Source organism: Patiria miniata, unplaced genomic scaffold (assembly GCF_015706575.1).
Source record: "Patiria miniata isolate m_02_andy unplaced genomic scaffold, ASM1570657v1 HiC_scaffold_26, whole genome shotgun sequence".
Lineage (NCBI taxonomy): Eukaryota > Metazoa > Echinodermata > Asteroidea > Valvatida > Asterinidae > Patiria > Patiria miniata.
This window is the reverse complement of record NW_024037065.1, coordinates 9,308,607-9,326,440: the sequence shown is the minus strand read 5'-3', so window position 1 is coordinate 9,326,440 and position 17,834 is coordinate 9,308,607. Positions and strand designations below refer to the sequence as shown.

At 39.6% G+C, this 17,834-nt stretch overlaps 2 protein-coding genes across 3 annotated transcripts; one reads left to right on the top strand and one right to left on the bottom strand.

Annotated features, from left to right (window-relative positions):
* The first annotated feature begins 277 nt into the window (after positions 1-277).
* On the top strand, positions 278-3,534 carry LOC119733800 (RING-box protein 1). The gene is made up of 5 exons (XM_038207169.1): positions 278-425; positions 1,739-1,817; positions 1,901-1,971; positions 2,952-3,037; positions 3,213-3,534. Exons 1-5 carry the CDS (start codon positions 339-341, stop codon positions 3,223-3,225), a joined length of 336 nt encoding a protein of 111 aa, XP_038063097.1. The 5' UTR covers positions 278-338; the 3' UTR covers positions 3,226-3,534.
* Positions 3,535-8,799: 5,265 nt separating this feature from the next.
* On the bottom strand, positions 8,800-15,769 carry LOC119734057 (ELMO domain-containing protein 2-like). 2 transcript variants are annotated; one of them, XM_038207429.1, is made up of 9 exons: positions 15,697-15,769; positions 15,111-15,322; positions 14,860-14,986; positions 14,098-14,227; positions 11,675-11,783; positions 11,450-11,474; positions 11,116-11,184; positions 10,433-10,566; positions 8,800-9,312 (listed from the first exon to the last, which is right to left on the bottom strand). In XM_038207429.1, the coding sequence occupies exons 2-9, from the start codon at positions 15,253-15,255 to the stop codon at positions 9,155-9,157; spliced, it is 897 nt and encodes a 298-aa protein (XP_038063357.1). In that variant the 5' UTR covers positions 15,256-15,322; positions 15,697-15,769; the 3' UTR covers positions 8,800-9,154. The 2 variants fall into 2 exon arrangements, with proteins under 2 accessions (XP_038063357.1, XP_038063358.1); XM_038207430.1 differs by having other exon boundaries at positions 15,111-15,306; positions 15,697-15,763.
* Between the last annotated feature and the right edge of the window lie 2,065 nt (positions 15,770-17,834).

The window sequence follows — 17,834 nt, the reverse complement described above, 5'->3', positions numbered from 1 at the left end:
TAGCGCCCCCTACTGCATGCACCGTTCATTTGTGAGTTTTCAAAACTTCGACTCCGTTTTAGAATGGCTACAGTTATGGCTTCAGAATCATTCAGAAGCCTTTCGTGTCCACATCAAATGGAACATCTTAGCCTCATATTTTATGGTTCGATAATTGTGAAGGACATGGTGCCAGTATTGAGCCCAAGCGCCCCAAGTCAGGGCTAAAAAAATCTCATGAAGACAAAGCTGGAAATGAAGCCGACTTTTTAAAACGTCTCAAATTCCACGCACGACCGCAAAATAGTAATAGCGCCCTCATCGGCGTAACATCATTTCTAAATAAAGAATTCGACAAAATGGCCACTGCGATGGATGTAGATCCGCCGTCATCAAGTTCTGGAAGCAGCGTTAAAGGGGAGAAGAAACGGTTTGAAGTGAAAAAGGTGAAGTTTATTTAAGACGTGATGAATTGTAGATTATTATGAGTCTAAAACTGAATTAAAAATGAGGAATTAAATGGTTCAAATTGTAGTCCGGAATGGCATGTACGCTTCCCATAGTTTTCACGTTGGACCATTCCATTGCAATGGATTGCGATTGCCATGTGCATTGTGGGCGATATTACCCGAAGGCCTTGTGCAAATTTGCACATTAATTAGAAATGTGTTTCCTTGTCAACATTCAACCAACGTACCAAACGAAAGATTAAGGACTGCTTAGGTTACATAAGTTTTAAAACAGCAGGAATTAATGCTTTTTACTTGGAAATTTATAGTAAAATAGTAAGTTTCTAACTTTCATGACTTTCTTACCGATTTTGCACCTCTCTTTGTTTTAGCCCACTTTTCCACCAATGTCCACATGCACACTAAATCTTACGGTCCAAATGTCCACTTATGTAACAGCTTTGGGGTGTATAGAAACCGTTTTGACCCTCTGGCTCTAACGGCTTATTTCATTGGCGAATTTTCTAATTAAACCTCATTACCAAAGGCAGTTTAAACTAAAGTCAATTACCTATTGCAAAATGAAATGTAATGGTTTCAATTTCATCACGATTTCAAGTCACACGGTAGACAATGATAGAGGTGATCAATAACATTATATAGAGAGCGTCATCAACGTTGTAGAGGGAACTTCGTATTTTTATTCATAAAAATGCACAGTTGTAAACCTGTGTGCAGTTGGGGCTACCTGTCCTAGGTTATTGGACAAACCAACAGGTATGCGATAGATAGACAGCAGGAAGCAACAGTGAAGACGACAAAACAAAAAGAAAGATGGCAATCACGGCGACGGACAGTGAATATATGCAAAACCGTATTGATTCGCCTGGCACTTACCGTAAAACGTATAAGAAAATCACATTTTTCTACCACAAGAAACTGTTCAAATTTTTTAAAATGATGTCGTTAGAATAAAGAGAAGTCTGCTTTGGATTGGAAAAGTCATTTTGGAATGATAATAAAACCCTCAAATGTGATCAAAACAGAGGGGCTCTACATAAGGTAATCGCCTTAGTTATCCTACCAGCTCCGCTTTCATTTGTTTCATTTTTTTTTTATTTGTTCTTAAGACTTAGAGTGTTTCTATCATTTCAAATTTTCTTCTTCGGCCTTAAGCACTTAACTTTTACTTTGTTTTTGTTTTTGTTAGAGCAGTTTGTAAAATGGTCTTTTAAATTCAGACTATACTAATTTATTGCGGTAAATTTAAACTATCTGAATCATAGTGAATGTCCTTTGAATTGTTTCAGTGGAATGCCGTCGCGCTATGGGCGTGGGACATCGTGGTCGATAACTGTGCCATCTGCAGAAATCACATCATGGACTTGTGTAAGTTCTCGTCTGTTACTATCAATATTTCCCCCAAAATTACTCATTTACTAGATTCTGTGAATGTTTTTTTTTTAACACAGGTATAGAATGTCAAGCCAACCAAGCATCAGCCACATCAGAAGAGTGCACAGTAGCATGGGGAGTGTGTAATGTGAGTATTCGATATGTGTTATAGAATCACTCCGAAAATTTAGCAAACATCAGATGTGAGTGAGACCAGAATAAAGTTATAAGCTTAACCCTAACTCCCTAGGCCTTTTTGCTAGGATGTAGCCTCAATCCTGCAAAATCCTCCAATTGGCCTCGTGGAAAAATAGCATATAGCCTCAATCCTACAAATTCCTCTGTTGTTTCTTGAATATGGTCCATGGAGGGGTGACCACTGCCTGAATCCTGCAAAATCCTCCAGCTATGACTGTCAATAGGCTGAGGCAGAGGCAGTGACATCCTGGAGCAGTGCGGAGGATGTCAAGTATAATCAAGGACTAAATTTATGCACGGCTGAGCATAAACAACACAAGGTCCGGCCCAAGACCTTGACACAGTGCGTACTCCGAAATCAGCAACGCACTTTGGCCATGTAACCTCAATCCTGCAAAATTCCTCCAATTTGCAAAAAGGATTCTGGAGGATTCAGGGTTAGGGTTAATATAGGACAAGGCTTCGTCTCGCCCACCACGCGGGGCGGCAGCTTGGCCATCTTTCGCCGACTTTGCAGGCGAGAGGCGGCTTTGCCGTAACTCATCTCGTGAACAGCTCATGAACACACAGTCATGTTTTACTTCACTCTCAGGGACAAGGTTTTGTGTTTCCCTTTGTCCTTGTAATATAACACTCTCCCATAGACTAAGCACACAAACGCACAACCGAGGACTGATTTCAACAAAAGATGAACTCTTGAGGACAACAAAGAATCTGTTGTTCTTCCTTTGTCTATCTGTCCTCGGGGTGTATGTTGTACATGTACACACACATTCTTTTTCCATAACTGTGGGGATTACACGTGTTGTCCTATCATAGTAAAGCTTTTAACCAATCGAACACACACACCCTTTCTTCTTGATAGTGTAGCAGTGATTCTTGAATAATTACTCCCAAAACTATGAAGAGACTTTTATTTGTCTGTTTCAGCACGCTTTCCATTTCCATTGTATCTCTCGATGGTTGAAGACAAGACAAGTCTGCCCTCTAGATAACCGTGAATGGGAGTTTCAAAAGTAAGTAATCCCCACCCAAAACCCCCTTATTTTTTTAATAAATTGTATCATTGTTAGCTTTGTTGCACTGAAGACTGGAGCAATTTAGCAACTACATTCTGTGCTTTTTGTTACCCTTTATGTTGAAGAATACCACTTGCAAAAACTAATTCTATATTTGTCTTCTGTTTTGCAGGTATGGTCGTTAGCACTTTCAAGTACTCCGTGGTCCATGGTTGCATGTATTTATGTAGTTGGAACGCTTTGACCGAATCCATCAAAACGAGTCTTAAGGGCATTTTTCTTCTATCAGTTTTGCCCATGTGCAGTAGGAAGGAAATGTACAGTGATCTGTTCTCCAGTTTGATATGTCACTCAGTTTGACATTGTAAGATTTGTAAAAAAAAAAATGCCTATCACTGAAAAAGTAGTACTGGCAATTTAAGACTTAAGGGTTTTTCACACTGTCCAAAATCATGTTGGACTCAAGTCCAACACGGGGATTTCAGGAACTCCTTTCACACTAGCAATAATCCAACACGCCTTCTACCCGGGTAAAATCCAACCCTGGGTAAGACCAGGGTTGGGAGGCTCTATCCGGGTAGAAAATATCAAAATCTACAGCTGACCCTTGTACACCCGTTGTTAATGTGAACGGTATGATTTGTCTACCAATGTTCAATGCGATTCGGCTCTGCCTACAGTGGACCCTCGTCGATTTCAACTCGAGTAGTAATGTTGTGCGAACCTGACCCGAAACCAAAACCGACCCAACCCGAAACCGACTTCGGGTCAGTTTTGCCATCATTTTAGTCGGGTCGGTTTCAGTTTTGCGTTTGCGATTTTCAGGTCGGGTCGGGTCGGGTTGGTTAAGCCATCTTGTGAAAAACTTTCAAATAAACCGAAACAGTTTGGCATTTCACGCGGTGCAATATTATTGCAGAGTCACCGTGTCCGGTACAACCAACGTCAACCCACCGCTCAATTGTGCATGTGGTTTGCAGTCTATCACGCACCGTCTGTAACATGTAGGCCCACCAGTATGTCACGTTATGAGTCTTCACGGTATGATTCAGTTACTGAGACGATGATTTTCAAGCTACATGTACGCGGGCAAGTTCAGTCACAAAAAGCGGACACAGTATCCCAAGCCATATATTCAAGATTTGTCCGGGTCGGTTCGGGTCTGTTTTCCTTGAATTTTTGTCGGGTCGGATTTGGGGAGTTCAGATCGGTTTCGGTTAGGATTCGGTTTACACTTTTAAGTTTCGGGTCGGTTTGGCCTGGTCAACCCGACCAAATGCACAACATAAATGGGCAGCCGAGACAATAGTGTGGAAAAGCCTTTATTTTTGTTGGGCTCGGTCACTCGTTTTGAATTAAAAATATTGCACAAACCCTTGACAATAGGTACTCTCACTTGCTTTATTCATAATTCATAGTCATTAATAATGAAAGTCAATTTGGTATGCATAAGTTATGAACAGAAGCACAAAGAACTTCTCAGTTATTACTGTATAACACATCTGGTTGTCCTAGCGACACGTTTTGAGTGCAGTTGCTGAACGAACTAAATGTCAACGTATACGATATATTAATAGCCTTTTAATGCCTAAGGGGAAAGTTGGGTATTGCATTCGAGAGAACTACAAGGCTAGCAGTGTTCATCTATTTCAGAGATACATTTTTTTGGGTAAAATGTTGGACTTTAAAAATCAAATGATGAAAGTACATGTATTTAGGTAACAAATATTTCTTGTTAAACACACTTTGCGATGTGATTTTTAGTGGGAGTACATGGTGGATGAAGTTACAGTTAATCATAAGACTTTTTTAACCATTGATAAACAAATTTGCATGCTCAGTTAACTTACGGTCTTCAATTCAAAGTGGAGAAATTTGACACCTATGCACAAAATCTTTGCAAAAGTACAGGATTTGGCAACTTTTTTTTTTGGGAGGGGGGAGGTGTCCCAAGAAGAGTAGGTCTTTACCTGGAAGCATTTTTGTGAAAACCTAGAAGCTGATTAAAATTTTTAAAACTGTTTGCGCCCTTTTTGTTTTATTTTGAATAAATACCAGTTTCTTGTACTAAAAAATAACTATGTTTGCCTTTTTCTTTCCATGCGTGTGAATACTTTTCAATGGAATTTAATTCACAATCACCCAGAAATTTTGATTATTAAGGAATAACCTTACTTGAAGATGGGGCTGGTAGCAAACGTGCTATGAAATTTTGATCGTTTATCAATTTCAAAAGAACATTTTAAGTTACTCACTTTTTTTAACACATGCCAAAATGTAAATCTTTATATTGGCACTGCTTGGGCCAAACTTTAAATTTGTTTCTACATTAATTCCAATCAACAGACGGACTTGAAATTTCAGAATAAGAGCTTGCATCGATTTGCACTGTTTCCTGAGAAAAATGTAGTATTAACTTAAAGTTGAACAGGTCAGTGTTTTTCAAGGTGCTATTCCACGAAAAATTGGTGGTGTGTTCCCGTTGTTAAAGGAAATGCAAATGAACTTGTTTTTCTTTGAACTGGGGATAAAAAAAAGAAAATGAGCAAGAAAACAAAATTGATTTTGGTTTACAAGTGTACATATTTTATTCATCTTAATTATATCATAAAACAATCGGCAAAAGATGGCAGTCTGCGGTGAATGTTCGAGGACATGAGAGAATGAGATTACATTGACCTTCCAAGGTTGAAATAAGACAAAAACTGCTGGAACTAAATGGCCGATTTTGCGATCGTTATTTTTCCCTCTATCAATGTAGACCATCACTCACGCCCACTATCATACAAATTATTAATGTGGACGAGTGCAATGGTAAGAGTAATTTATGAGGTGACAGATGGAATGTTCCATTTTCCACAAGGCGAAGCCGAGTGGAATGGAACAATCCATCTGGATTGGCAAAGGATAGCAGTCTGCGGTGAATGTTGGAGGACATGAGAGAATGAGATTATATTGACCTTCCAAGGTTGAAATAAGACCCAAACTGCTGATACTAATATCGCGCTCGTTATTTCTCCCTCTATCAATGTACATCATCACTCACGCCCACTATCATACAAATTATTAATGTGGACGAGTGCAATGGTAAGAGTAATTTCATGAGGTGACAGATGGAATGTTCCATTTTCCACAAGGGGAAGCCGAGTGGAATGGAACAATCCATCTTTCACCGAATGAAATTATTCTTTCCTTTACACGCATGTGAAGCATTCATTATTTGTTTTATATAACACCTGAATATTTGTTATTTGATGGGCAGAGCCAAATGATTTATTAGTTCGGAAGTACATCTTGTCTTGTTTTTCCCCGTTTCTTCTTCTGTCAACTGGTTTAATCACTTCAAAGACAGAAATATTCACCAACATCAGCAAATATATCCCCAGCTTGTATGTTCAGGTTTTGCATCTATGCCCCCCCCCCCCCCTTCCGTAAATGCTGGAATGAAGAAGTTGACTTGAAAAGGATTTGAACATCTGCAAGGTCACAGGTCAATTTCTTTGTTCAAGCTTGTGTAATTAGAATTTAAGAAGAACTATTTTAACTGGCCCAATTTCACGGCGCTGCTAAGCACAAAAATTTGCTTAGCACAAAAAAAGTCTAGCTATATAAAAGCAGGTTACCAGCCAAAACTCCATGTGATTTTCATGCTAAGCAAACAACAGCTGAGCACTAATCACGAGCAATATACATCACGTGGAATTTTGGCGGGTAACCTGCTTTTATAAGCCAGAAAATTTCTTTGTGCTAAGCAAATTTTGTGCTTGGCAGTGCCGTGAAATTGGGCCCTGTTACCCTATTTGATTACCACATAATGCTGCATTGTGTTTGGGGTTTGGTCATAATTCATTGTGAACATTAGCATACCACGTAACACCACATTTCAACTCGGGTGAATTTTGTCGAGTGTTTCACATTAACAAATTTGCTTAGCATACACATTTGAAATAAGTACGAATCTTGGGCCAAGTTCGGGCAAGGACCATTAGTCGACTAGTGGTTGATTTGTGACGTACCTTACGCCTGCGCACTGATAGCAACGTGCGAACGTCTCTAGTCAAACGCTGGTCAAAATGTCGTCGCAAAACTTCTGGATCCTGGCTCCCTGCTTGCGTTATGAATGCGCGCGGCTGTAGGTTACCAGTGAAGCAACCAACCCCAGTAGGCTGGTTCCAAATAGTCGACTAGCGTAGTCAACCACCGTCGACTAGACAGAGTTCGGGCAAACGTTAGTTAACCATTGGTCAACTATAGTCCTTGCGCGAACTTGGCCCCGATTGGTGTATTGGGCTCCGTGCACAAGTACCCCCTCAACGGTAAGAAGGAGAGAGTTGGGAGAGACCACTGGGCGAGACATTCTAACGCATTGCTGAAAACGCCCTACGCTCGCGTGAAGAACTGAAGATGCTATGGCTTGGTGCACATTCAGATTAAAGGGAATATACAACATTTGCAAACATCGAATAAAAAAACTACCAAGTTATTACGAAATACCTTACTAGGATGGTAGTAAATGATAGTCAAAAGCATCCTGTAAAATTATGGCACCTGGTGTGAAGTCATTTTCAAGAAAATTGTATTGTTGTATACATTTCCAACGGTGGTCGACCGACCACCATTGGAAAAACCTAACTATTTTTCAATTACTGCTCCAAATTTACCATTTTTTCCAGTCAAAATTTTGTTTGCTGTTGGTTACATGTTCATGAACAGGTGAAAGCCAGCTAGACTGGTTCCCTTACCTTACAATTTTCTGGCATCTATAAATTGATCCATTTCATCTTTAGTGGAGTCGGGGAACCAGACTACTTGAACATTTTCTTTTTTCTTGGTTTTTCCAGCATTTTCGAACACAAAACTTCAAAAATGTCAGTGTAGCAATATTTGATCTATTATACAAACACCTCAAATAGTTCATTTTTGAAAATTGCAGCAAAAGCCAATGATGTACATTCCCTTTAAAAGAAGTTGTGAATACCTCCAGCTTATACGCACACAAACCAGTACGCGCACATAGTGTCTTGTCCACGGAGCTTTCAAAAGTAGTAAAAAAGCGACCTCTCTGTTTGTGCACGGAGCCCATAGCCAAACTATACCCATTGAGCATGTTCTCATATTTCAGTATCATTTTGCACTTTCATACCGAATACCACATATAAAGTAAGCTCTGTACACATTAACACAAATATTCATCGTCGTGAAAAAAATTGCCAGAACAGGGATCAAAGCACACTTAAAAGGGAAAATACAACATTTGCAAACATCAAAAAATAAAACTACCAAATCATTTTGAAATACCTTGCTGGACTGTTAGTGAATGACAGTGTAAAGCATCCTGTAAAATCATGGCACCTGGTATACTGTCACTTTCAAGAAAAGTGGTATTTTTGTATCAATTTCCAATGCTGGTCGGCTGACCAGCATTGGAAAAAACTGGCTTTTTTTCAAATACTGGCCCCAATTGACCATCGCACTTGTTTGCAATCGATTACACACCAATGAACGGGTACAAGCCAGCTAGACTGGTTCCCTGACCTTACAATTCCCCAATGTATGTAAACTGCTTTGTTTCTTCTTATATGGAGTCAGGGAACCAGACTACAGGAAAATGATTGTTTTTCTTGGTTTTTATAGCATTTTTGAAACCCAAAACCTCAAAAAAGTCAGTGTAACTATATTTGCTATATATTTCCAACCCCCCAATTCCATTTATTTCTGAAAATTACAGCAAAAGCAAATGATGTATATTCCCTTTAAACCCCAAAAAGAATTCCAAAAATACTAAGAGTTAAATACTACCAATACTGTAAACACCAATATAATTAACTTCAATAAATGCTTCAACCCGTGTGTTGAAAAAATATATATACTAGGCAGTACAATCTTCCATAAATTTTGATTCAAGTACGATTTGCTATAGAATAAAAAAACTGGCATAAACCCTGACAACGAGGTGCAAGACACAGAACGAGGCTGCAGCTGAATGACTACGGCTACGACTTGTAATTACACACGTGTCTATGGGCAGCGGCTGAAGCCACTTTCCATAGACTCGTGTGTTACTACTAGCCATAGTCGTAGCCACGTGATGCGGGCGCGGCCCAATTAGTGAGGTCAATCATCGGTTACAAAGTCGCATTTTAAGACGGTCGTCGCCTTCCGGAGATCCTTCCGCAGCGTATCTTCGTATTTGTCCCGGACGCGGCTGAACTCCATGATGTCGCGCGGCTTCTCCGCTAGCCAGAACTTGTCAAAGTTGAAGAAAACGTGGCCTGTGGGTGAAAGATGAGATGATGAGAAGTATAAATTGGAGTTTTTGAAGGCAGGTCAAACCACACGAGCATGTGCTCAGAAGAAAGCTGAGAATCTAATTTATTTGAAGAAAATTCTGCTCTATGGTGTGTAGTGTAATTCATGGGTTAAGCAAGATATATCTGCTTGCGTGCCTGTGTACATTTTGTAACTTTGGATCTAATGCTTAGCGCTGAATTCCGTGGTAAGCATAATGATGAAATTGCGTCCTTGCTTTGAGTACGTGGTAGCCCTGGGCCCAATTTCACGGCACTGCTTAACAGTTAGCAGAAAAGTTGTGTTTAGCATAGCAGAAAAATGTGCTAACCTTAAGCACTATTTCACGGCGTGGACGTGCTAACGGTCGCGCATGCATGGAGATTTCTGTTGTTACGTCACTAAGTTAAGCAAATTTTTCCTCCGAAGTAAGCGTGCCTTTTGCTGTGCTTATGCTTACGGACTCCATGAAATAGATGGAGGCTCTGTTAGCAGAAAATCATGTGCTTAGCAGCGCCGTGAAATTGGGCCCTGTTAAGTTACTGTATGTGTATAAATATTGACTTAATGACAGCCAACGACAAATATTAACAAGGACAATACATAAACAGTATTTCTAATGCTTTTAATGTAATGAATATGTAGACCCAGTTTTTGTTTATGGCTGGAATGTTTCAGATGTTGGGGGTGGGGCTTGAAGGGGATGGGGGGGGGAGGTGGTTGGACATGCGTAGCATCTACCAAAACCACCCTGCCGAGGTGTCGCCCTCGCTTAATTGGTCATGCTCTGCGGAGACCTGAAGTCCCTCCTGCTGTCTTCCTGAACCCCAAAAACCAACCATCAGAGCCTTCCGACAGAAAGGAAGCCTGCGTCGTACCTATCTCTCACAGATCATAGACGCCCTTAACGCCATCGGCCTTAGACACGATCAGGCTGTTCGTGCTGCCCAGGATCGGGCTGGATGGCTGAGGCGAATCGCAAGCATTAGATAAAACAATTATTCACAACGTCTCAAGTCGAGTACGACTCCAGTAGTGCAACTAGTAGGGTTTGGAGGGAGAGGGGGAGGGGATGGGGGAGGGGGTTTCTATCGCTACACTTACAGTAAATCCGGTGAAAGTCCTCCAGCGATGGTTTGCCCCTGACGTGGTTGTACAGGTGTGTCTTAAGTGCGCCATCTTGAAGTAAATGGTAGGCAGTGCTAGTCATATTGATGCCCACTACTGCATAAGAATACCTGCAAGAGTGAAGATGTTAAAATTTGTAAGTCTTTACATTTTATTAAGTTTTCATCATTATTTTTTTGGGGGGGGGGGAGTGTTATAAGAAGATGTTTGAATGCTAAAATTTGATTATTTGGAACTAGCTGGCAAGACGTTCTTTGCTTTTTCTCACACTGCCCAACTTGGAGGCTCAATTATGAAAATCTGATTTTCAAAACTTTACGTCTTCAAAGTAATGTCTAAGATCTCATCCCCTTCCAAATTGAAAGACGGGACCACAACTTGATAACGTGGGTAGTTATATAAAGTGCCCTTCTGCCAAAATACACCTGACAAAAATTCATAAATAAGTATTACCAAGAACCCCATGTTTTGGATGGTATGTTGCCATGGTTTCAAGCAGTGTATACAAAAAATAACTGAAATGAAATTCCCTGCATCCTATTTGCCACAGCATTGCAATACACAAGTACACATATCTTATCTTAGCAGCTGAGTTTTAAAAACTGAGTTTTTTTGGTTATTTCTCACCAAAAACAATGTTCTATTCAAGACTGACTCACCCGAATTGTGGATGATGGGAATGTGAGAGGACGTGGCGGGCAGCTTTGTTGTAAGTCTCCGCAAAATATCTGGTCAGCAAAGAAAAATGAAAATAAACCCAAACAAGCTAATTTAAAAAAAAATAAAAAAAATTACATGTATCTCTCATACAGCACACGGCTGAATTTGACTCTTACAAAAGTCCAAAACAAGAACAAAAAATTGTAATGAATCTGACTGAAGATTCTTTTTGTGTATTAAACAAACTGACAAAATTTGTCCAATTTCGTATAGAGTAATGAAATATGAAACGCACTAGGGAAAAAATGGTTCAGGTTTAAACACAATACTTACATTAAATTAAGTAGCCCCAGCATACCTGAAATAAAAAGAAGGAAAAACAAAACGATTAAAGAAAGAGTTGCAACAATATGTGAGCAATCACATACTAAATCGTTATACCACACGATCCATTCAATAACTGATGCAGAAAGAAATTCAAACAATGAATTCAGTGATCGCAAGTATGAACACGCAAGAGGCTTGGAACTTAACAAATCATTTCTATTTTGTTCTTACCCATTCCCCGAAAGTCCGTAGCCGGGTCGTCCCCCTGGAACCCGATGGTGCCCCATTGTTTGCTGATGCGCCCCTCTAGCTGTGTGTCAGGCATCAGTAGGTTCCAAAGCTGTCAAGTGACAAAGAGTGAATGGGGGATGTTTGTTAATTGTGGGATGAGTCAGCCGGTCGTAGAGGAAGTTGTTGTCACGCTCGGTGAGTGTGTTTGGTTATTTTCAGTTGAACAGAGTTGAAGTCAAGTTAATTACAAGCAAAATCAAGTCAAATCACAACTTCACGAGTCAACTTACATACTATGTACAAGTCCATCACAAATTGATCACAGGTCAAATCACAAGTCCATCACAAGTCATATCACAAGTCATCACAAGTCCATCACAAGTCATATCACAAGTCCATCATAAGTCCGTCACAAATCAAGTCACAGTTCCATCACAAGTCATCACAAGTCCATCATAAGTCCATCACAAGTCAATTCACAAGTCCATCATAAGTCCATCATAAGTCCATCACAAGTCAATTCACAAGTCATCACAAGTCAAATCACAAAACCATCACAAGTCAAATCACAAAACCATCACAAGTCCATCACAAGTCCATTACAAGTCCATCACAAGTCCATCAGAAGTCCATCACAAGTTCAACACAAGTCAAATCACGAGTTCATCACAAGTCCATCACAAGTAATATCACAATTCCGTCACAAGTCAAATCTGTCACAAGTCAAATCACAAGTCCGTCACAAGTCAAATCACAAGTCTATCATGTCCTTCACAGTTCAAAACACAAGTCAAATCATAAGTCTGTCACAAGTCAATCACAAGTCCATCACAAGTCATATCACAAGTCAAATTACAAATCAAATCACAAGTCCATCACAAGTCAAATATAAATTGCTCTGTTTCATCTTAAGTGGGGTCAGGGAACCAGACTACAAGAACATGATTGTTTTTCTTGGTTTGTCTAGCATCTACGAACACAAAACTTCAAACAAGTCAGTGTAACAATATTTGCTATAAAATACTACCCCTCCCCTAAACCCATCCATTTCTGAAAATTACAGCAAAAGCAAATGTTGTATATTCCCTTTAATTCCTATGAGGAGGGTCCCAATTGTAGCAATTGTCTTGCCCAAGGACAAAAGCTCTATTATCCCAAGCTGGTGGTTAAGTCTGTATGTTTGGATGTCTATGCCGCTGTAATGGACGCCACATTTGGCGCCAGAATCACTGGACCACAACGTCCCAGATCTATGACGAACAGCTGGAAAACTTAAGGGGGTGGTTTTGAATGAGTGATTCTCGTGTAAACATTTATTCATTCAATTGCTCATGCAAACATGCATGAATTCATATCTCCAACAATGAAGAACAAAAAATGGTTGAACCATTGTTTTTTGGGGAAGGAGTGGGGAGGTTGAACATATAATGCATCCCCAATATCATTACCAATGTCAACTTAATGACAGATTTCCTACTTCATATGTTGCATGGGCACAAAGCTGTTTTTCTTCGCTAAATATAGAAAAAAGGGCGCATCACTTAAGTGTGATTACATCTGACTCATAAAATAAACAACATGCGTTTCCCTTATACTTTTCCGTTTGGATTCTGTTAATCATTTAGAACTCTACACATCTCAGTTTTATAAATTGGTTTCCAACAATATTTTTTTCCGGGAGTTTTCCACATATAACATTCTTGATGTTTTTTTTCTGGTTTGGGTAGGAATCCTTTGTTTCATTACCAGATAATAACAAAAACAATGAAAGCAATTTGGTTTGAAATGTAGAAACCAAGTCATGGACATTTCCTGCATTAATCTCTTGGGAACTTACTGACAAATGGACCATTCCAGATTTTAGCTCCGCCCACCTTTGGGTTGTGTACATTTCTCACAGTGCTTGTGACTGAGTTTGAATGAGCTACCCTGGTCACCTGATCAAAAGGTGTGACCTGATTGGTCATTGTGCACACTTTGATTGACAGGCAGGGAGGGTCCATTGCTTTACCTTGATGAGTTATTCTTCAAGGTCTTACCTCGTTGACTGATGCAGTTGGACCATTCCAGATTTAAACCCCGCCCACCTTTAGTTTTCATACTGTGTTTGACTGAGCTACCGGGGTCACCTGATCAATAGGTGTGACCTAATTGGTCAATGTGCACAGTTTGATAGCCAGGCAGGAAGAGTCCATTTCTTTTACCTTGATAACTTTTTCTTCATGGTCTTGTCTTGTTACCTGATATGCTTCTTTTCTGACTGCCTCGACAATGGACCATTCCAGATTTAAGCCCCGCCCACATTTGGTTTTCATACTGTGTTTGACTGAGGTACCGGGGTCACCTGACCAAAAGGCATGTTCTGATTGGTCAATCTGCACTATTTGACTGACAAGCAGGGAGGGAGGGTCCACTGCTCTTACCTTGATAAGTTTCTCTTCATGATCTTGCCTCGTTGATTGATACGCTTGCTTCCTGACTGCTTCAACTTCAGCGAACAGATTCCTGTAGCCACAGATCTGCTCTAAACACCTCTTCAGCGAGGGTACAAAGCTGCAGAAATTCAGAATACAAATAAATTATGTTTTTCTAATGATTTTGTAGCAACAAACTGCTGAGTGACTCATTGCTTTTTACACAAGGAATGAATCAAAAAGTACCACAGCTTTCTAGCTTAGGTTACAATAAAGTATATTTCAAACTCAAGTCTTTGGGTATTTTTGCTAGAAACCCTAGTGAACCCTCCAAAACCAAACTTTTTGTACAGTAAACAACATTTCAATGTAATAGTGCACAGAAGCTGGGTTCTGCAGTCTCAAATTTTCAAAATACTGTAAAATCTGGGAGTGAATTTCAATATTCTTCAAGGTTGTTGGGGCCTTTTAACAAGAACTCATCTGAAAACTTTTCTCTAAAAAAAAATATCAAGTTTTAGAAGCTGAGCCTATACTTTCAATACTTCAGTCTGGAGTCACTTCAGAGAAAGTCATTTTGACCTGGATAAAAATCACACCATGGTCAATCTCAAAACTAAAAAAACCCTGAATTTTGTTTTTAGAAAATTGACCCATGTTTGAAATCCCACTGTTTGAGCTGGGCATCAGTTTTGAAGCATACACGTAAGTTTTGCTCATCTTTTGGAAAGAATTCCTACAAATGTTGCCTAGCACGACGAATGTACGTACTCTGGATTTTTGCTGACGTCTATTCCTTTGACAGCTGCTATGCCTTTCACGGCGTCGTTGATATTGACATCGTCTTCTTCAATGACTCTCCGCAAAGCTCCACATTTGGAGTTTCTTAACGAGCTTTCTGTATAGATGAAAAACAACGAAAATTTAGGACCGATGCTTTAGTTGGGACATACTGTATTGTTAATTGGTTCCAAAGTCTCATTCGGTTGTTCTGAGAAGTCCGCGTGATTGTCAAAACTCACCAATTTTTTTGGTCTTCTTACTGTCCAGCTGGTCTCCAGAGCACAGTCGTTGCAGCTCATGACTGCCCGTCAATACGCGGATCACCCATTTGAACATGCGTTGGTACAGCCACGCAAAGTAGGCGTACAACCAGCCAAAAAGCATCTCAAACTATCGCATATGAGCAAATTCCCGATCCCTGCAATTTTTCAATCCCTGCAGAAAAATAAAACTAAAGAACGATGAGAAAAAAGTGAAATAAGTTATTGGCAAAATTACCTGTTTACCTGACAATGTGTGCTGTTTTAACATGTTTAAACACTTCTTGCAAACATCACATGACTTTACATGTGACCAACCCCCATAGCGCTAATATTAGTTCCCCTCTTCTTTCTCCCTAGCCCCGCCCATTCAATCAATCAAGAGTGTGTATTGTTGGCAGCATTTGTGTTGGCACTTTTTTGATCGATCAGAAATTCAGAATAATAAACAACGGTACAGAGACACTTTGAAACAAAGTAAATCAGAGAGAAAGGCACTCAAAAACTCTCAAGAATATCATTGTTTAAAACATGAAATCATAAACAGCTTTGTTTTAATCGTTACCGTGACAGCGGGACAGCAAAAATTCCGCAGTTTCTTGTCAGGACCAAAGTTGACAGTTTTTCACTGGTTGTCGCTGAACATTAATTAATGCACGCGTAAAAGCATGCAGGGAAAATACGGACACCAGTTTTTATTGGTACTACGGAAGCCGGTGTAAGACCAAACCAAAAGTCTGTGGATGAAAGGCACACGATGGATGGTGATCATGTAGATCCCCTATCTATAAATACATTTTCCCGCTAAAAAGGGTTGTTTGAAAGCGTTGACTACTTTATTGTTATCTATCTATAGTCGTTTTCTCAGACAGTACAATACTTAAGTGTTTTTAAGGTCCACAAAATTACCATGATAATGATCATTTCTGAAATAACATTACATTTTCACTCTTCCCAAAGGGGCTGAAATTATGTAATTGCTTCACACTTTTTATGTAATTGCCTCACAACATTTCTTTCTAGTTGGCGCGATTAGCTAAACTTAAAACCTAATGAAATCGGATATGCTGATAACAATCATTTACAAAGACTTTTTTATGAAGGAAATGCAAAAAGTTGGGGAAAAATAACGTACTGCCACCGTTTAGGTGTAATCTTTTTTATGGGGGGGGGGGGGAGAGACATTAATGGGGGCGCCTTCCTTTTAAGCTTTTATTTTTTTGAGTTGATACTCATTAATAAAGTCTGGTCATAGTTTCAAGACATATCTTGTTTAATTGCATTTCTTTTTAATAAATTTGATCAATATAATTATATAGTCATATGATTCAACTAACTGAATTGGGCATGGTGAACCACATGCACCCACGTAACATTTCGCAATCACAAACTATTTTTAATGATATTGCAAACATATTAGAAAGATAATCAGTTGATCCTTAATCGAATTGAGTCCGCTGTATAACAAGTTTACATGATCGATACCACACACACAGTTAAGTTTAGCTCTTTGTCATGTAAATTAGCCAAAAAGTAAACATTGATGATGAGAATCGGTTGTGATGTGACTGGGAACGGCGCGCGCTAAAGGGCTCCCTCATATCATCACTGACACAAAAGCAACACGGCGTGTGTGGGATAAATGCAATACCGTACAATCCTAATGTAATTAGTACAATCATGGCGGTTTTCGGGAGAAGCGAGTTACACAGTAACGGAATGGCACATATGTGGCTTACCCTCGCCCTCAGCATTCTACAACTACTCCCCACTCACCTCGACACTGTAAAGGCACAAGGACAAGGTAGGAACTGTTTTTTGACCATTTCGGTATCGGGAAAGGGGTAAAAATTTGGAGTAAAAATTGCCGTATTTTGCGACTGCTTTGCGGAACTTGCCATACCGTGCACAATGTCAATGGGCTCATCATGATCATAGACACAGCCATCCACATTGTGCACGCAGCTTCGCGGTCGATTACATGCGCGCGATCGATATGTCGTTGCCAACCATCGAATTTGCCTTTTAAATGACAGTTTTGGGGGGCTTTTTCCTAATATCATACGCATATTATCTGATGAAATCATATTTTGCTATCAGAAAATGTCAAATAAAGACATGAATTTTGTTTATGATTTATGTCATGTTTGTTTACTTTTTGTAAGTTAATTGACATAATGACAACATGGGCTCTGCATGCCGTGTGTGCACAAAAATACAGTTCAATAATTTATGTATTCAAAATGAAGGAAGGATAGTGGAACTACAAATAATTTCTGTTGATGACAAGTCTTCAGTATTTCAGGGTGTGCCCAGTTTTGATGAAAATTAACATGTTCATGATGTTGTAAATTAAATTTTGGTAACATAAATGATTGGAATTACCTCATGAATTTGGACCAATGTCTTTCTGTTTACAGCATTTGTGCAGACAGATCTAAATGTGAACGAACTGCGCCATCTCGTTGAGGAAGTTACTCTTAAGGTAATTTTAAAAAAAGTTTTTCAAATTTTGTTGAGTCAGTTTGGATGATAAGGCCAAAAGATAATAGTTCTGCTTCCGGTTTCCGTACCTACCCTTTTCTGACAGCCCCTACCCTAATTTGTTTTATGGGAAAAATGAGAAAAAAAACACCCCAAACCATCAATTTCTACCTTTATTCTTGACTACGCACAGACACCTCCATATGATCGTACACAAAC